This window comes from Festucalex cinctus, chromosome 9, assembly GCF_051991245.1.
Source record: "Festucalex cinctus isolate MCC-2025b chromosome 9, RoL_Fcin_1.0, whole genome shotgun sequence".
NCBI classification, from domain to species: domain Eukaryota; kingdom Metazoa; phylum Chordata; class Actinopteri; order Syngnathiformes; family Syngnathidae; genus Festucalex; species Festucalex cinctus.
In genome coordinates, this window is record NC_135419.1 from 5,203,822 (window position 1) to 5,221,682 (window position 17,861).

At 42.2% G+C, this 17,861-nt stretch overlaps 1 protein-coding gene and 1 long non-coding RNA gene across 3 annotated transcripts; one reads left to right on the top strand and one right to left on the bottom strand.

The window, feature by feature from the left end:
* Positions 1-337: 337 nt before the first annotated feature.
* On the top strand, positions 338-7,152 carry LOC144026254 (uncharacterized). Of its 2 annotated transcripts, none has more exons than XR_013285090.1 (4): positions 338-1,236; positions 4,963-5,130; positions 6,689-6,891; positions 6,968-7,152. It is a non-coding gene; the product is annotated as an uncharacterized LOC144026254 (long non-coding RNA). The 2 variants fall into 2 exon arrangements; XR_013285091.1 differs by having other exon boundaries at positions 6,971-7,152.
* egf (epidermal growth factor) lies at positions 2,485-15,072 on the bottom strand. Its single transcript, XM_077532840.1, has 21 exons — positions 14,690-15,072; positions 12,192-12,391; positions 11,596-11,777; positions 11,114-11,341; positions 10,833-11,035; positions 10,634-10,744; positions 9,491-9,613; positions 8,924-9,046; positions 8,292-8,417; positions 8,052-8,188; positions 7,735-7,883; positions 7,274-7,378; positions 6,952-7,169; positions 6,680-6,847; positions 6,374-6,520; positions 6,164-6,283; positions 5,835-5,973; positions 4,957-5,121; positions 3,356-3,446; positions 3,142-3,238; positions 2,485-3,057 (listed from the first exon to the last, which is right to left on the bottom strand). Exons 1-21 carry the CDS (start codon positions 14,814-14,816, stop codon positions 2,885-2,887), a joined length of 3,132 nt encoding a protein of 1,043 aa, XP_077388966.1. The 5' UTR covers positions 14,817-15,072; the 3' UTR covers positions 2,485-2,884.
* Positions 15,073-17,861: the final 2,789 nt, after the last annotated feature.

A 17,861-nucleotide genomic window follows, 5' to 3' on the forward strand; every position in this document is an offset into this window, starting at 1 on the left:
CTGGAGTGTCAATGGTAAAATGCACTTTTAAGTACTGAAGTTTTCATTGTGAAAGTTACTGTATAAAGTGACAAAATTAAAAGACTGATTTTATTAAAGTTTCATCTCTGGTTATTGCCATCGTTACGTTATTTCGTTCGTATTTTTATTTGGTGCGAGTGTGTAGTAGTGTGTCTGTCAGCTGTCCGAAGCACTTCAGAGAGCTGAGACGCCCTGCGCGCTCATGGGTGGGGGATGCGAGTGTTGGAACGCGGCACACACACGTCGCAACCCGGAACCGGAATCAAAAATGATGTGCAAAAACGGACCTCGGAAGTCCCGCCTCTTCCGTGGCATATACTGCGTTAGCATATGTCATTATGTGGGGCTTAAAAAAAGCTTTTATATTCAACACTTATGTTGCCTAAGTATTAAATAAAGTCCACATTTATCTTTCCCTTATGTGTCAGTAATAGGTTAGCCTTGCTAAAATGTTAGCACAATTGCGCAAAATAGATGGAAAACGTGTTAGCCAAAAATAATTGTCAAATTAGCTCGGTTGTGCTCACTAGTTGCTAACATAGGCCTATGTATTCATTTGTAACAATGACTTGATTAAAGTCACCCTTAATCTTAAATATGCTGTAGTGTGTTAATTGAACAGAAATTGTAAACCTCAAATGGAAGTTTTTAACGACAAGTGTAGCATACTAATTCACATTTAATACTAGGGTTTTATGTATAAAAATTTAAACGGAAGCTAATGCTGGTCTCAACAATGTGTTGAGTAGCCAAACACAAATAATGCGTCTGCAATCGTAAATGCACTGTCGCCATCCACTGGACAGTCGAAGCTTCTACAGCCAATGAATAATTTTCTTTTCTCCCTGATTGGACATGGAATCAAGATCCACTGGTGTAGATCAATGATAATGCTTTCAAACTTAGCTTCCCCTCAGGAGACAAAAGTTCCAGGACAGCTTCCAGATTTGGATTCTGGCTAGTGTGTTTATGCATTAGGAGCCCCACACTCCCACTCCCTTCCACCATTGTGATTTTTAAATCAGCCTAAATCCTTGTAAAAAGCAGTGTAACTTTGTCCCCGAAGCAGAGACGCGGTGTGACCCGTAGGATCAGCGCTAAAGCCTTTGAGTGGCTCACTAATTCCACGCCAAAGACCTCATCAGCTGTCATCCCGGCTGGAATGGAGTCGGAGGCGAGGCAGGCAAAGCTTGTCCCATCTGGCAGGAAAAGAAAGTACGGTAACATCCGCTGAAAACTGGCCATTAGTTTTGTGCAAAAATGTTGCTGTTACTGTTGCATTGTCTATATTATTACACAAAATAAGTACTTCACATAAATTACATAAATACTTTATCATTTAAAACAGATTAAATCTTTTCCTTTTAGGGAAGTAGGGAATCAAAGGTTTGTCTTTGGCTAATGAACAGTGTGGCCATGTGCAGCAGTAACTGATTTTAGGAGAGTGCAACAGTTTGAATAGTCTGGGTAAACTAAATTGTTGCACCATGTTTACCACTTAATTCTGTTCTTATTAGCAAAGAAACCATATGTCTTCTTTTTAGGAAATTAACGATGCAGTTTGAACAGCCTGAGCTCAATGTGTCACAAATAAAACCTCTTAAGTCTTTTTTTTTCCAGCAGTTTTAACACAAATGTTTTTTCTTCTTTTTAAGAAATATAATATACAAATATTTGTCTTCTTTTTAGAAAGTGCTACTTCAATTGTTCAACTTCTTTTTAGAAAAGTGCAGTGTGACAAGTAACACTTTGAACAGCCTTCACTAAATTTCATAACACACAAATGCTTCAATCTTTTCTTCTTAGGAAAGTGTAACATAACTTGTCTTCTTTTTAGTTACGAGCAACAACAGCAGTTTGATTTCTTGCGAGGAAAGTGCAGCATCAATAGTTTGTCTTATTTTTTACTAAAGTACAACATGAATCAAATGAACGATATACAGTCTGAATTATGATGCTGTAAGAACACCAGTGGCATTTGTTATGGACTTCCACTATAGACTGAGTTGCACTGGGCTAGAGTTGGAGCTTGAGGCAGACATTTTGGACAATTCTATGCTGAGTTACAACTCTGGGTGGTGGGTACACTGTGGTCTTTCTGTATGTAGAATGCCCCTGTACTTTAGCTCACTCAAGTTCCTAGTGTCAGTGACTCAATTGCCCTCCTTGTTGCTCAAATTGAGGTGAAATTCAAGATAAATTGACTCTTACTCTTTGGACTGCACCCTAGCCCTCAATCTGTTAGCACTAATGGAGGCCAATGTTTCGATAAGTGTGCGCTTGCCAGGAAAATCAATATCCATGTGACCCCTTGAGGTTTTTTTTTTCCTGTTTGAGTTTTTTTTTTACTCCCCCACAAAAAATTTAAAATAAATAAATACACCATGTCAGTTCAAAGTGTATTTTACAACAAAACTATTAAAAAACAGATTCTGAGTAAATCTTGATTCAACAGTCAGAGGCTGTGATGATAGTTTTATTATTAGAAGTATAAACACGTTTTATGTCACAGTTTTGCGTTATTGCGTCTAGCTGCTAAAAATTGATATGGCACAGTGTTGCCTATCCAAGGACTATTGTCGAATACTCTCATAATAAATTATGGGTTTCACCCATTAGTTAAACAGGAGATATGAGAAGTGGCAAGACATTCCCAAAAATATCGTCATCACTATCCAACCATCAATTTTCTACACTCACTATTTTGTATACTAATACTGGAATGTTGGTTGAGTTATCCTGGTTAGGGAAGTTAATAGCTTCATAGAACCAAACTAACTGAGCCATCTATGTTAAATCCAATGTATAAAATCTAGTACTGTACATTGTTGAACCCTCGTGTAAGAAGCAGGTAATGCAAGACTTAAACTGACGACTTTGTACTGGGGAGTTGCGTCTGCGAGATGAAATCTGGCGCCTGACTCGAGGTGTGGACGGATTGCTGGTTGGTCTCCATGGCAGCAGCGGACAGCATGGAACACTCATACGCCTGGTTGAGTTTGGACCACATTCCTGTTTCTTTGGACTGGTTGTCTCCTGACAGAAAAGCAACCCAATTATATTCTGGGAGATGTAGTTCTATATACTCTCCAGCTGGGTGTTCCCAGTAGCTTCGAGTACCTGTCTCTGAGGAGCAGGATGGACATACTGCCCTCCTGGGACAACCCGTTGTTGGGATGATGACTCCTTTTGGGTCATCGTTTACGGCCGTGTAGACCTGCAGAGTTGGACAGTGGTAGATTAAGAGTGCATTGCACAAAATCTCAATTTTGGAAGGATGCTTTGCACTGGTGCAATGGACCACAGTGCTACAATGGCTGGTTTATATGCTTACCTGGCATATGTTGTCTTTGGTGGTCTCGTCTTTCACACTGGTCTCACTCACATTGTCCGCCGAGGGCTGCTTGCAGAAGAGGCGTCGAGTTCTTAGGAAAAAATCACCACCAAACATTAACATAAGCCCAGATGTGTAGACTGAGAAAGAGTTAACTACTTAACCTGTTTTCATTTTAAATTTAGCATTTTCAAGATAACGTGACGTTTGTTTTGCGTACTAAAAAATATATTTTTTGGGGTAGTGTGTGTGCAAAAGCAATATGATTAACACAAGTACAGATCCTGAGTGCAAAGTGGCAAATGTATATAAATATAACAATGTCACAACTCGGCAAGATTTTATGACTTCATGTATGACTAACAATACTTAACCCTAGTAAGACTGGAGGCTTATATGATTTTAACATACAATATTTGATTTACTGCCACCTCTGGATTATGCACTTTGTCATACAAATCAACAAGCTTGTGAATGTAATCCTGTGTAGGAGCTGGAGTGAAAAGTGTTCCTTTGCAGATAGAGACCTTTGCCAAGGCCAAACAATCACAAGTGTCTCAGTACCGAGATAAGGCATAGTTTTTGATACAACTCATGTATTGGTGTAGCTTGCCTGAGATTTAGTAAGTAAATCCACTGCTTGTGCATTCTCTGCGAATTTGACGGTGCGTTTATAAGTCAGTTTTAAAACCAGGGTAGTTCTTCAGTGGCTCACATCTCTATGCAACAAGGGGCTTCATTCCCGTCGCCTCTAAGCAAAGACACCGAAGCACCAAACTCAAAAAGAGCGCTCAAGTGCACTTGCAGTCAAGTGCAGAATGCAATTTGAAGTCGAGCTATTGGCGGCCACGCGGGGTCATACCTCAGCGGCTCCATTTTGTCGCAGCGAAATGGCCTATTTTGATGCGTAATTGCTGTCGAACAAGCTAAACCAAGCATGTAATTGAAAGCGTGCCACTTCCACAGACGGGTAGGGGGGCACTGTGACCAAGGCAAGTGCGAGGATGGAAGCGCGAGGTGGAGGCGAGTCAAGGATGTACGGGCGAACGCCGACAGCCTCGTCAGTAAGCCGGCAAAACAACAGCAAAGCAAATCAGCTGCTTAGTAACAGCTCAGGTGGAAATCAAATGGAGCGGATGTTCCAGCTGTGTCATCACTCAGCCACGCGGTGCTACTACATGCTGCCACATGTGGCCCCCCGCCTGGAGACACTCCCATCACACGGCTCACGCATACCCAATTTTAGTTTTCCTTCGTCACTGGAGCAGCCCCACAAGAATGATGACCAATGATAATAACATAGCACTGCTTTTACAGTAATGTGTCACACCATGTTTCTATGATGTGTTTATGTAAAATGAAACCTCTATAGTCGACCGCTGTTGAGATTGGTCAGTTTGACATTTGGCCCAAATCTATTGCAGCTAGCTGTTTTCGATAGTATCTGTCCTCATTAAGGTTTAGGGTGGGACTGAAGTGTGCCTATCCACGTCAACTCTATATACTAACACTGGTGGATATTGTAGTTGTGCAACGTAAAACAAACGATTGATGTTGCAATTAACGTAAAAATAAAAAATAACAATTCCTCCCCTCCTCACCTGTAGCAGTAGCTGACACAGGCGGCGATGGAGAGTAGGCCGACCAGGAGCGCCATGCAGGAGGCGACGACTACGTTCCTACGCTTCTCCTCCTCGGCCTGCTGAAGTTCCCACCATTCCAAATCACTGAACTGACAGCGCTCGCCCATGTAGCCCGCCACGCAGCTGGAACAGGTGAACATTATTTCAACTTCTATACTATATTTTTCTGAGAAAATAATACCTGTTCAACACTGTCAGAGAGGTATTGAATGAACAATGTGGTTATTATTGTCCTTGCCATGCAATTTCGCCAAAATGGCTTCTTCAAACCAAAATGGTTGACTTCCTGTTGCCCATCTCTTGAGGATATCAGCTTTGGATTGGGGGCTCATTTGGGCAATTCCTATATTAGAAGTTTGCCAAAGTACAATAACTTGTCAAAAATGGGTACTTCAAACGAAACCGGCAGACTTCCTGTTTAATTTTGTGTATGGATTCTAAGATTATTATTATTTTCATTATGTCATGACAAAAGTAGCTACATCCAGTGCTCCCATTATTGAAACTGGTGTGATGGGCTATTTTTCCAATGTTCTTTGGGACACTACGGAGTGAATCTTGGAGATATGGTGTGATTCCTTAGCCATTACTAATAATAAACATATTGGGAGTGTCAAAAAAGGGCATTATAATATATTTTGTAAAGGCATCAAAACAATATGTATGGACAACCCAGTGTACCCATATTTAATACAACAGCTTTATAAATGTTGCTGTGGGTTTTATGGAATAATAGAGACCCCTAGTGGTTGAAACTATTCATTACAACAAGGAACCTTTCTCTGATGGAGATTTTAGATCAGTTCCAAGTTAACAAGACAAAAAAGGTGAATTACTTGCAGGCGTAGGACTCCACCTCAGGGAAGTAGAAGCAAACGCCCTGGTACAAGCAGTATGAGTCATGGGTGGAGGGACAACTCTCCACGGAGCTTCCAGGGTGGCTGGCCGTGATCGACGGAGGCGTTTTGCGTAGATCTAGAAAAAAAAAATCAGATGATATAGAATGAAACTGGAATTAGTTGCTGACACACTTTGACATACATGTACATGCCCTTTCTGTTTTTAAGCAATCTGCATTTTGTTGCAGTTGTGGCTTTCCAGTTTATATTCATCATTATCTTTTATTTTCTGTTGCTCTTATACTAGAATGATATTATATACCCACCCACACACAAGTGCCCATCACCGGTGAAACCTTGGAGACAAGAGCAAACCGGGCTGCCGACATTCAGGCTGCACTTAGCGTTGGGACCGCATGGTCCTGCCGAATAACACTCGAGCTCATCTGACAGACACCATGTGGAAACACATAAATGAATTACAATTATAGTCAAATGAACAGCTTTCAATTATTTGTCATGTATGCTGTTGTTACCCGACACCATCTTGTCTGTGAATGTCCTCGCGTCAACTTCTGAGTCCATGGCGACTCTGTAAGAGGGTGTGTGGGGTGCACTTTCATCATTGAGTGTTTTGTTTGGGAGCGATGTAACACCCATGGGCTTGTTGTTGAACCCTAACCCTGTAAGGTGACTGAGAGTCAGATATTCATACTTAAAAGTACAGACCTTAACCCGAACCGCCCCTAGCCAACCTTTTAAATTCATCCTGAATGGGTGGATCGTACTTCCAATCCCTACCCATATAGATTCATAAAATAGATATTTTGTATTTGCTGTACCTGGTTTAGCAAGCGGATGGACCACCACAACAGAAGCAGGTTGGATCAGGTCACCAAAGAGACGATGCAGTTCCCTCCCGGTCCGCTTGTGCACGCTCAAAAGCTGCTGGTGCTCCCTGTCCACTAACCATAGCCTGTCCTCAAACACGGCCAGGTCAAACAGCCATCCTGGGCCAGTCGGAAGAGAACATAAAGGAAGATCAGTGAAACGGGTGAGCATCAATCATTAGGCACGGGTTTAAAAATAGACCGTGGTAATTTCATAACCTCACCTACTTGGTTCTCTAGCAGGATCCGTCGTTTGGAGCCGTCCAGAGCGCAGGTCTCTACCCTGCTCCCGTCGCACCAGAATAGACGATCCTCAGCAAAGTCGATGGTCAGACCTCCGGGTGCAACCAGGTTGGTGTTTGCGATTACTGTGCGGTCCGTCCCATATAAAGAGCAGCTTTCCACCTTAGGCTGGCGTCCGATATCCGCCCAAAACAACTTCCTCAAAATAAGAAACCAAGTGTAGTATAGATGACATTTTACAGAATAGGGATTTTTGAAATATATATTTTGGAGTATAGCAATGCAGTTCATTGTTAAACTGACTTGTCCAGAGGATGAACTGTGATGGATGTTGGCTTGTCGAGTCCTCTGCTCACAACACTTGTAACATTAAGTCCATCCAAGGTACTGCTGACCACTATTGACTGTCTGGAAGTGTCACATTTCAATCACTTTACTTTAATAAGTCCTAGCTTAGTTCAAATGAATGAATTAGATTGCCCCAATGACAGAGTAACGGAATGTGTTCTAGTCACTTCAAATGGGGGCATTGTGTGCCTGGAGAGTCGGTAGTACAGATGGAAACAGTTCAAACACATGATGCTGATTGGTTTATAATACAGGGTGTGTTTAGAAATTAATTGGAGGGGAGTCCGCTCTGCCTCACTCCGAACACATACTTTCAGAGAGGTGTTAGGGTGTCAGTGAATTTCCGAACATCCCCCGAGTCCCCTAAGATCTCTAAATCCCCTTATGCTTATTTTTAAAAATGTCAAGCTACGCACCTCGTAACGGTCCAATACATTTTTCGATGGATCCAGTCAAGAGCCAGCCCGTTATTTGAGTCTGGACCGTCGGTGATGAGGCGTTGCCTGGACCCACCATTCATATGGACTCGTTCGATGGTTTTCTGGGATGTGCTGGCAAAGTATACCTTTGACGTGATGAAAGGGAACATTAAAAAAAAAAACAACAACATTCAGCTACAATATCTGTACACTAGATGGCACTACATGCCCACACCGAATTAGAACCCTTGTGCACTGTTGCTATTCAATTACAATAATCTATCTGAACTCTCATTCTAAGCCTTTTTGCTTACATAATTTGACACTGGGTCATAGTCCAAAGATACAATTGCTCCTCTGGGCTCATCCACAATGATTTGTCCCACAGTGCCATCACTATTTATTCTCTGCACAGCCACCAGACTGGCAACAAGCAGGTATGGTGGTGGTCCTAAAAGGAAAAACAAACAATTGCATGTTCAAGCTAAAGCTTAAATGAGCACACGGAGATTAGATGTGATAATCGGCTGCTTCACAATAATAGTGTGACTCACCAGAGGCAATGCACCACTTGCCGTCTTGGTGGAGCTGGTAGCCGGGCATGCAGTCACATTGCCACCTAGTGGGTGAGACAGGGACGCACAGCTGGCTGCAGCCCCCTTTGTCTGCGGAGGAGCATCCTGCAACAGTCACAATACAATAGCCATGCCAGTCACTGTTAACCTATATGTAACAACTTGTCGCCTATTATATTGCATTATTGTTCTAATACTTTTTTCTTCATGTGGCATTGATTCACGTAAACAATTACAACAGGGCAGCCGTCACCTGCCACCATGGCGACCCATCTGTCTGTGTCCTTGAGAATGACACAAATACCCCAACCATGACTGTCATGGGTCACATTTTTGCGTACATTTGTGTACATAGCAAATAAAGATGATTCTTCTCTTCTGTGTCTTTTAAAAAGTAAGAATTGTGTTAAAAATAAAATAAAATGAAATAATTCTAACAGACTCAAACTTTCACACTAAACCAAACCCCCAAAAATGTGCACTTATTGTACAGTGGTAATGTGAAATTAATTTCACCATTCCTTCTCATGTGAAGAAAGCAAAGTGAATTTTTAATTATTTAAATATTTGATTTACTTTGTACAGATTCATTACACATAATAAAATGTTACCTGTACAAGCCTGTCCATTCTCGTTTAAAACAGAGCCCTTTGGACAAACACAAACAGGACCCTCGTCTGTTGCTAGGCAACCATGACCACACTCGGTGGCATTGCCTTGGCAAGTTATGATCTCTGATGAGAGGAAACAAACACAAATGTTACCTTTTATAAAGGTTGCTAAAAGATGCAGAATATATGGTGTTTTCTATACGTTATTTTTAGACAACTCCGGAGTCCAACTAGCAACAAGCTCCTTTTGTAAAATCTCTTTATGAAGTCAAATCGTAATCCTGTAGAAATGGGGGAAAGTGTGGTGGGAAGCAGTGTGGGATGTAATTTAGCTGTAGCTGTGTTGCTTTCGGTGCAATTAGTTGCTCCCATACAATGTCAAGGCAGCCTGAGCGTCTGCAACCCAGCGTTTTTATTGACTCTGTGGCATTAGACTTGTGACTGCAAGGCAAATGCCACCTGAGCAAGAAGAGCAAACTGGGAGCTAAATGATGCGAACCAAAACAAGTCTGATTTAAACTGACAAGCAATCTATAAACAAGACAATCAAGTGTCCCAGCACTATACCTCTGCATGTTTTTTTATCCGGTAGAAGGGCATATCCGTTGGGGCAGGTGCAGAAATATGACCCCGGGATGTTCTCACAACCAAGAGAGCAGCCGTGGTTCCACTGGGCACATTCATTCACATCTAAGGTAAACAGCAGTAAATAGTTCACATTTTAATAATATACAATACATGTTGAGTGAAAGCTGCAACTTTCGCTACCTTGATAACAAGGGGGGGTATAGAGCTAGGGCACTGACAAAAATTAGTGCCTAGTTACCCAACCATGAACCCAACCTACATAGCATCCTATTCCCAACCCAAACCCAAAGCGCTTTCATGTAGTCCCATGCTGTCGCTTGGAAATGGTAGCACTTAGCCCAACCTAGCTACCAAGTCATGAGTGGAGAAACTCGGTGTTGGGGTGGGTTTATGGAGAGTAAATAACTAACTGTTACATCAAAACAGTTGACAAGCCAAAGAATTCAGTTCACCTGGCTCACAGACACATTTTGGGAAATGAGCAGTTCACAGAAAATGTACTTGGTTTGGTGGGCAGGCACTCCAAAGACCCAGCTATTTGTATACAAAGTTTAAAAAGTCAATTTTGCATACCCTTTGGTGCGGCATCTTTAACTCATTTACTCCCAATAACGTATAAATAAGTTTTGTTTTTTTAATGCGCTAAGTGTTTATTTATACGTTTTTTTTTAATTTATTTTATTTATTTATTTATTTATTTATTTTTTATGCTAGAGCATACAGAAGGCTTTGCAGCCTCTCAACTGCAAAGAACGGTTGCAGAAATGGTAGTTATTACACAAATGGACAGCAGGTGGCAGCAGAGCAAAGGAGATCAACCAGGGCCATGTAGAAAAAAAGCTCAATTACTTACAATTTTAAATAGATTTGCGAAAACTGATGAAACTTAGCTCTCTTCTAATGCTAATTGCTGCAAATCGGAAACAGATAGAAATATACTTTTTTTTCTGATGAAAGAAGAGACTTTAATCTTTCTTTTTATAGGTTCTTGCTTTTATAGCAATAGAACACAATATTCTGTGGGCCTTGCAAAATCAGTCAAAATCCAGTAAAACAGCCGGGAGCGAACGGGACTGCTTCTGTGAAAATGGCTGGGAGTGAATGAGTTAATAAAAGCCTTACCTTCACAGTGGAAGCCTTGCTTACTGAGAGCAAAGCCAGCGCTGCACTTACAAACTCCATGCTCAGTACTTGAGCACACATTGATGCAGTTGCCGCTCTGTTCAACGCATCCTGATTGATAAGAGTTAGTATTTATTTTGTATCATGATTTCCAGCATTGACAGAAATAATACAGGTTGAACTGTATGTCAAGTAGAACCTGGAAGCGGCAATGATGAGTCCACCATTGGCTGCTTGTCAGGATGAACCACTTTGATATCAACCGGGACCTTTGCCATTTGTTTTAAGTTGACGTCCAGATCCTCGCCACCTGTGTACTTGTCGACTCGTTTTATTGCTCGGGATGCAGCGTTGGTGTAATATAAGTGCTTGTGGAAAAGCGCTATTCCCAGCGAATCAGACCTAAGCAAACAAGAGATAAGAATGTGAAGCACACAAGTGCAAAATGAACAGGATTGGAAATAACTTTAGTGTGTTTACTGAAGGGGCTGGTCTATAATATGTAGGGCTTTGCCGTTGTAGTCTGACGAGGCGATGGTGCTTTCTCCTTGCAGACCAAACTGTACCCAGAACAGCCTTTTATCTTTGTAGTCAATTGAGAGTGCCTTCAACTGCTGAGAGGTTTTAATCAGCGTCATTTTTGCTTGTCCTGTTATGTCACACCGCTGGACGGTCGGGCTCACTCCACCGGATAGCCAAAACAAAAACCTGTAAAATATAGTATTTGTTAAATCAGAAAACACCCAATTGTCAGTTTGTAAAAGATTATCCTCAGCGATTATCCATCACTGGTGCTGCCTCTCGCAGTTAAGTCTGGGTTAAACCTTTGTTAGGTGTGGGATGTTCTTTGCTGGTCATCTCAAGTACATCACACACTTTAAAATCAGTTTCCTCATATCTTAAAAGATGGGTGACCATATGTTTTATCATGCGTTTCTGTCATAAGACTTGACTGGTGTTACCTTTTAGTGGGGTCGATCACAATCGAGCTTGGCTGAGTCAAGTGCCTTACAAGAGTCCTTTCGTTTTTCCCATTTGTATCCATCCTCTTGATTCGGCCTTTTTCCCTGCTGGTCCAATACACGGCATTCCAAATCCAGTCTACGGCGAGGCCCGAGATGTGCTCGTTGGATGAGTACAGTTTCTGCGGAAGAAAATAAACAATTTGTGTCACTCCAAAGACAAACCAAATCAGCTTCTTGCAAATGTGTTGCTCAATTTTGTCAGAATCGGTGACTGCTTAGTTACAATGCCACGACATCAAAGGTCAGAAAAGTCTGACTATCGAAAAAGCTGGGTACAACATACATACCGATATTTAACATTTTAAATGATTTTCAAAATGTTTGAGACCCCACACATGAGGAAAAATCAGTCTTAACACACACCACACTGCAGGATAATCGCGCTGAATAATTTTTTTTAGATGTCCAACAATCGGGCCTTTGCTGACTGTGATCAGAAGTGGGGAAGAAAATGCTCAAATTCCGCGTTGGTATGTGTGTACAGTACCTTGATTGATCCAAGACACTCCTCTAATCAATAGCTTCAACATCACCTGTCTGAGTAAGCCCCTCACGGATGACTTGTAGATTATTCCGGCGTGTTTGTCCGCCCAGTAGATTCGTTCCTCGCTGTAATGGAAATCAAGCAGGATGGACGATGCCACCCCGGCCACCAGCCGTCTCTGATTCTTCCCGTCCAGGCCCATCCTGTGTATGGATTTGCCATGGCCGAAGATCAGGAAGGGCTGCAAAGCTGAACACAAGGCACTGTTTTCATCTGTCTGTCCAGTAGCAGCTTCAAATTCAAGGTTGCAAATCGGAATTTCTTGGTCATTGCACAGCAGTATAATAAGATTAAAAGCTAAACCTTGAAAATGCCACCAATGATGATGTTGCACTGCAGTCAGTATATGTAAATAAATAAAGTGCCTTTGCTCATGCGGATATTACTAATGAATATAGCGGGGGCCCGTCAGTTAATATTTCCATTCAGGTGGGTCATGGCTTTGGAATAAAAGCTCTTCTTCAATCTGCTTGTTTTGCTTTTATAGACCCGTAGCGCGGGCTGGAAGGAAGCAGACCAGGGTATAAATTGTCTCAAAGAACTTTTCTATCACTGTTTAAGCAGCGAGAGGTAAAGATGGTAGAAGTTCTAGCTGGTTTGTGAATAAAGCCTGGGTCTTTATTAAGAATTGATAGTCGACTTTGCATTCATTCAGGATGTCGGGAGAATTGTGGCAAAAGACTTTATCTATTTTCCAATGGTGTTGGAAAAAAAAAAGTTATTGAGCTATTACTGCCTCAATAATGAGTGGCAGATTTTGACACATGCCGTATTTGTTCTGTTGTTCTATCATGGTAATATCACTACGTGCAACCATGGATACTGCCTCGACTCTGTGGAATGAAGAAAAACAATGAGCGATGGCTGACAAGCAACATAATGAAATTGAGGTTCACGGAACGGTCAACATTATTCTTGAATTTGTAGGTGGCGTTCATCCAATACCATGGGAAAGAACGCATGTTTCATTTTTGAGATGCAGAATGGTGGCCTTTGATCGCATTCTGATTCTGTTGGACTATCCGAAAAACATTGACCAAATCGTTTGTGCTCTCTAGATAGGTTCAGGGAGACCTTGTGTGGAACTTTAGGATACAAAAAAAAAAAAAAAAAAAAAAGTATTCTGTGACAGGAAACATTCATAATCAGATTACAGGTACATTTACAAAAAAATATGGATTATTTTTCAGGTTTATTTATTTATATATTTATTTATTTATTTATTTTTATTTGAGCCCTCGCCTGTTTTGCAACTTGCACATCAAGCAAACTGTCCCGGCGGTTGACCAGCATAGCAAATGAAGGTCCGAATATAGCTCAGTGGACCATTGCTTCATCTTTGGGAACGTTTATGTTGGCCATTAATTCAGGCAAATGACTTCCTAATTGCGACTAGCTAAAAAGTTGGTGGTAATGGGCGCTCACTGTGTGGATCGTATTCACTGGAGAACATATTCATTTTAGATGACTAAGAAAAATGTGAGCTGTCTAAGTGGGAAAGCTAGCGGGCTCGTCCTGTGCCTGCACCTCGTGAGTAAATATTTCACTGTCCCGTCACAAATCACTCACAGCTTTACTATTTCAATACCATATTACAAAGGTAAGGTATTAAAAACTTTAATAATTACACGTCTCTATTATTTGATACATCTCTTTGAAAGAAGTGCTACATTTACAGTATTAAAAATTTGTTACAGACTTCTGGAATAACAATTTTCTCAAATAACCTTAAAAAAATCTCATTATATGTGAACTTACTGATTATGTTATTGAATTCTGATAATCAAATATCACCAATATACAACACTGTATTTCTATAAATTTCGACCATCTTACTTTTCAAATGATCGCTTCGCCAGCATTCCTTGAAAATCTCATTACATTACTAGCTACATTTTAAATCAGGCAACTAACTACTAAATGTATCATAATACATTTTTGAATTACTGTAAGCCTGAGTGCCAACCCTGAATGTCAACATTTAACAAGGGAATATTTTAAGACCGATACGCCTTTTATTCTGAAAAAAAGGACTGTATTCTCTTAAAAAGAAAGAAAGAAAGGGCTATAGTCTCAAAAATATGTCTTTTGTTGTTAAAAAATAATTCATGCAGGGATGTGTCATATTTATGTGATATAGCAGAGCTTTTAATTAGTCTAAAGAGTAATTGAAGAGTAATTGGTTTAGTATGTTTGTTAAATTGGCACTATGTATAGTACAATCTCCAAAATAATACGGCATAATAATTTATTGCAAATTATTTTGTGGTCCCCTGGCTGTGGGGGAGCCCGGACCTCCAGGTTGAGAGCCACAGTGTTTGATCGTGCAGGTGTACCTCAGTAGTGTCCAAGGAGTGGACATTTAAAAAATAAAATAAAAAAAACAATCTGTACATCCTTAAAATGGACGACAAAAGCTTTTTTTTTTTTTTTTTTTTTTTTTTTTAATATAACATTCCAAGATATTTAATGCTGAAACAAACTCACCGACACAGCTGCTGTTTCTGCCCGCCCGTGTCAACCTCTCGTCCCAGCATGCCGTGCCCAGGGCCAAAGCGCCGCTATTTTGCACTGTGAGATAGATCAGCACCGCCGTGATCGTCGCAGCCAACATAATCCCGTTCACTTTGCTTTAGGCATTCCCACAAACAGCACCGTCGTGGAAGAATTTCCCCGAGCCAAGCGACATCTGCGCGTGGACCGTTTGCATGTCACCCCGTGGCGAGATTTAGGTCGGGAGACAGCACGACTTCACATAGGAGGAGGTGTCCCAAGTGTCAAAGTGACGATGCTAGAAAATAGCGTGCATATCCTGCACATGCCCCGCGTTGGCCCCCATGCTGCCAGTCCGTTTTGGAAGCAAAGATTGAAATTCCTGACACCCCCTTGGTAAATTTTGCACATGCAACCCCAGCGCTGGAGCGAAAACCTTCTCTAAGTCAGTGTCCCTCGGCAGAATGTGGAAAATGCCAACAATGAGGTTGGGCCCTGTCGAAAGGTCCCACGCAATAACAATTTGGCCTCACACCTCCCCCCTGACAGACATGTCCATTTTCCGTGTGGATTCCTGATTGTGTCTGAGAGAGTTAAATGACAAATCAGTTTGGGTTTTAGGGTTAAATTACATCCATGCAGCCATTTCTATCTCCTTTCTCTTCAGAAAATCACAAAATGTTCTGCATACTATACAGTATACAGAATTGTGATATGATCTCATCTCACCAGCACAGAACATACAGTTGTTCTGCATATCACTACACATTGCTGGCATAGATATTTGGACAAGGATGCATACGTAGTAAATAAATAATAGATTTCAAACCAATTAAGTTCAATTGGATAATTGGTTGGGAATCTACTGCTTATCCTGTTCAGGGCCGTTGGGGAGCTGGTGCCTATCCCAGCTTACTTGGCTCTTGAGCGGGCATACACACTGGACTGGTACAGTATCTCCATTCTGGCAATCCATTTTTTTTTCTGTCCGTCACTCGTGATAGAAAAACACAGATGTAGTGTTTTTTTGTAAATACAGTTTATAATGATTTACGGGCCAATTAGGTGAAATTGGATACTTGTTTGGGAATCACCCTTCTATCATCTGGGAGGGGCTCAAATTAGAGTCGCAGATGAGGTGGCTTGGTAATCTTTTTACGATGCCTGCTGGACGCCTTTCTAGTGTTCCAGGCATGACCCACTGGAAGGCGGCCCTGGGGAAGACCCAAGATACGTTGGAGAAACTGTTTTTATGGCTGGCTTGGGAACCTCTCAGGGTTCCCCTGATAGAGCTGCAGGAAGTGGCTGGGGAGAGGGAAGTCTGGGCTTAGTCTAGGTTAGTGACCCTACCCCAGAAAGTGGAAGAAAATTGATGGATCACTATTAAAGGTTAAACTGGAGTCAGTCCTATCTAACTTTTTGGAGAGAGAAGTGGGTTACACCTTGGCCTGGATACTAATCGAGACTTCCTCCATCCTTTTATTGTTAGTAGACACCACTCCAGAACTCTGGGCTGGTTACCAGTAAATCAGAGGGGATAAACAACATAATAGACAAACAATCATTCACGCTCACATTCACACCTATGGACAATTGAGAGACATCAATCAGAGGCAAGAGTATCCAGAGAAAACACACAATCCACACAGAGATTTGAACCTCAATCGTTAGAACTGTGAGACAAACATGTGAACCACCAAGGTCAAATTCAACTTTGGAAAACTTCCACAATTCCTAAATGACCTGCACTTTTTCACTCATGGACAATAGACTCGTTTTCTGACACCAGAGTGTCAAATAGTCCCCGAGGTACACCGGCCTCTGCCAGGAATGAGTAATTTCTAGAGAACGGCATGGGCTCAGCGCATTATCCTTAATTGTTTGGAGAACAACTAGCAAATGTCAGGGACCAAACCCCCTATTCATTGCCGTCGTGACTGCGAGTCATTGTCAGCTCCCGCGTCACCAGTAACTTCGTAGAGGAAGACTGCAAGATTTACGCAGCTCACTTAGTCCTTTCGTCCAGCAGTGGCCGGGGAGATGACCTTTTCTCACAATTCTTCTTCCTCCTATGCTAGATGATGAACAATGAGCGCAGTAATATGTTTGCTCTGTCTCGCTTTTAGGCTGTCTTGGCATCACTGCAGCCACATTTCTTCTTACCCCGGGTTTTCACCGGTTGCGGTTGCGGTGCGGTGCGGCGCCGCAAGCAATTAGATTCCATTCATTCGAATGGTGCAGTCTACACCGCTTGCGGGTGCGTTGCGTGTTGACTGCGGAAGGCCTGCGGCGTGCCGCAAGCCTTCCGCAAGGATAGCCTATTTTCTATTTTTGCCGGACGCCGCATGCGGTAGGCCTCCGGCAAATGGCAAGCTAGCACAAAACACATCGAGCGGGACAGGAAGACCGACGCAGTTTCAAAATAAATTTCCGGTTACCTTTCAGAATAAAACACTCGCCAGCTCGTATTTCGCAAGCTTATCAGCAGAACGTGACGTGGGCGTCGCCGGGCCATGTGCTCATTCACGGTTTAGACACCAGCGAACATGGACGCGGAGAGGTTTAATAAATTGGAGGTGGAAAACCACAAAATAATATATGACACGGCACATCCTTTTTATAAGGACTGTAATGTATTGTGAGTTTGATGTTCGCGGGCTTGTTGTGCCCGTCTCGCTTGCCGTACTGAGCGGCAGCCGGACGCGGAAGACAGAAATAAAGAGTGGCGCTCGCCTTGAGCACGCACTGACCCGACTCTCGTTATTAATATACTTTACAAGGACAACCAAAAAAAAGATGCTGCATGGAATCTCATAGCAGAAGAAGCACAGACTTTCTGTATGTTTGTCGTTGTGAAATGGCACATGATCGCGCGCGCACGGTCCCGCGAGACACGTTGGGAAGTGGGCGGCGACGGAGCTGCCGGACCGCAGCTGTGCGGAGCCGGTGTGGATTGACAAAAAAATTGACCCGTCCGGAGCACGCAGTCAAGACGCACCGCACCGCAACCGCACCGCAACCGCAGTCAGTGAAAACCCGGGGTTATACACATCATTCTGGGAGATGCTAAATCTGAAACTCCTGAGCTCAAATGACCCCCAATCTTTATGCGCCCTAGTTCAGGGGTTTTCAAACGCTTGGGGTCCAGGGAGCTACTACAAGGGAG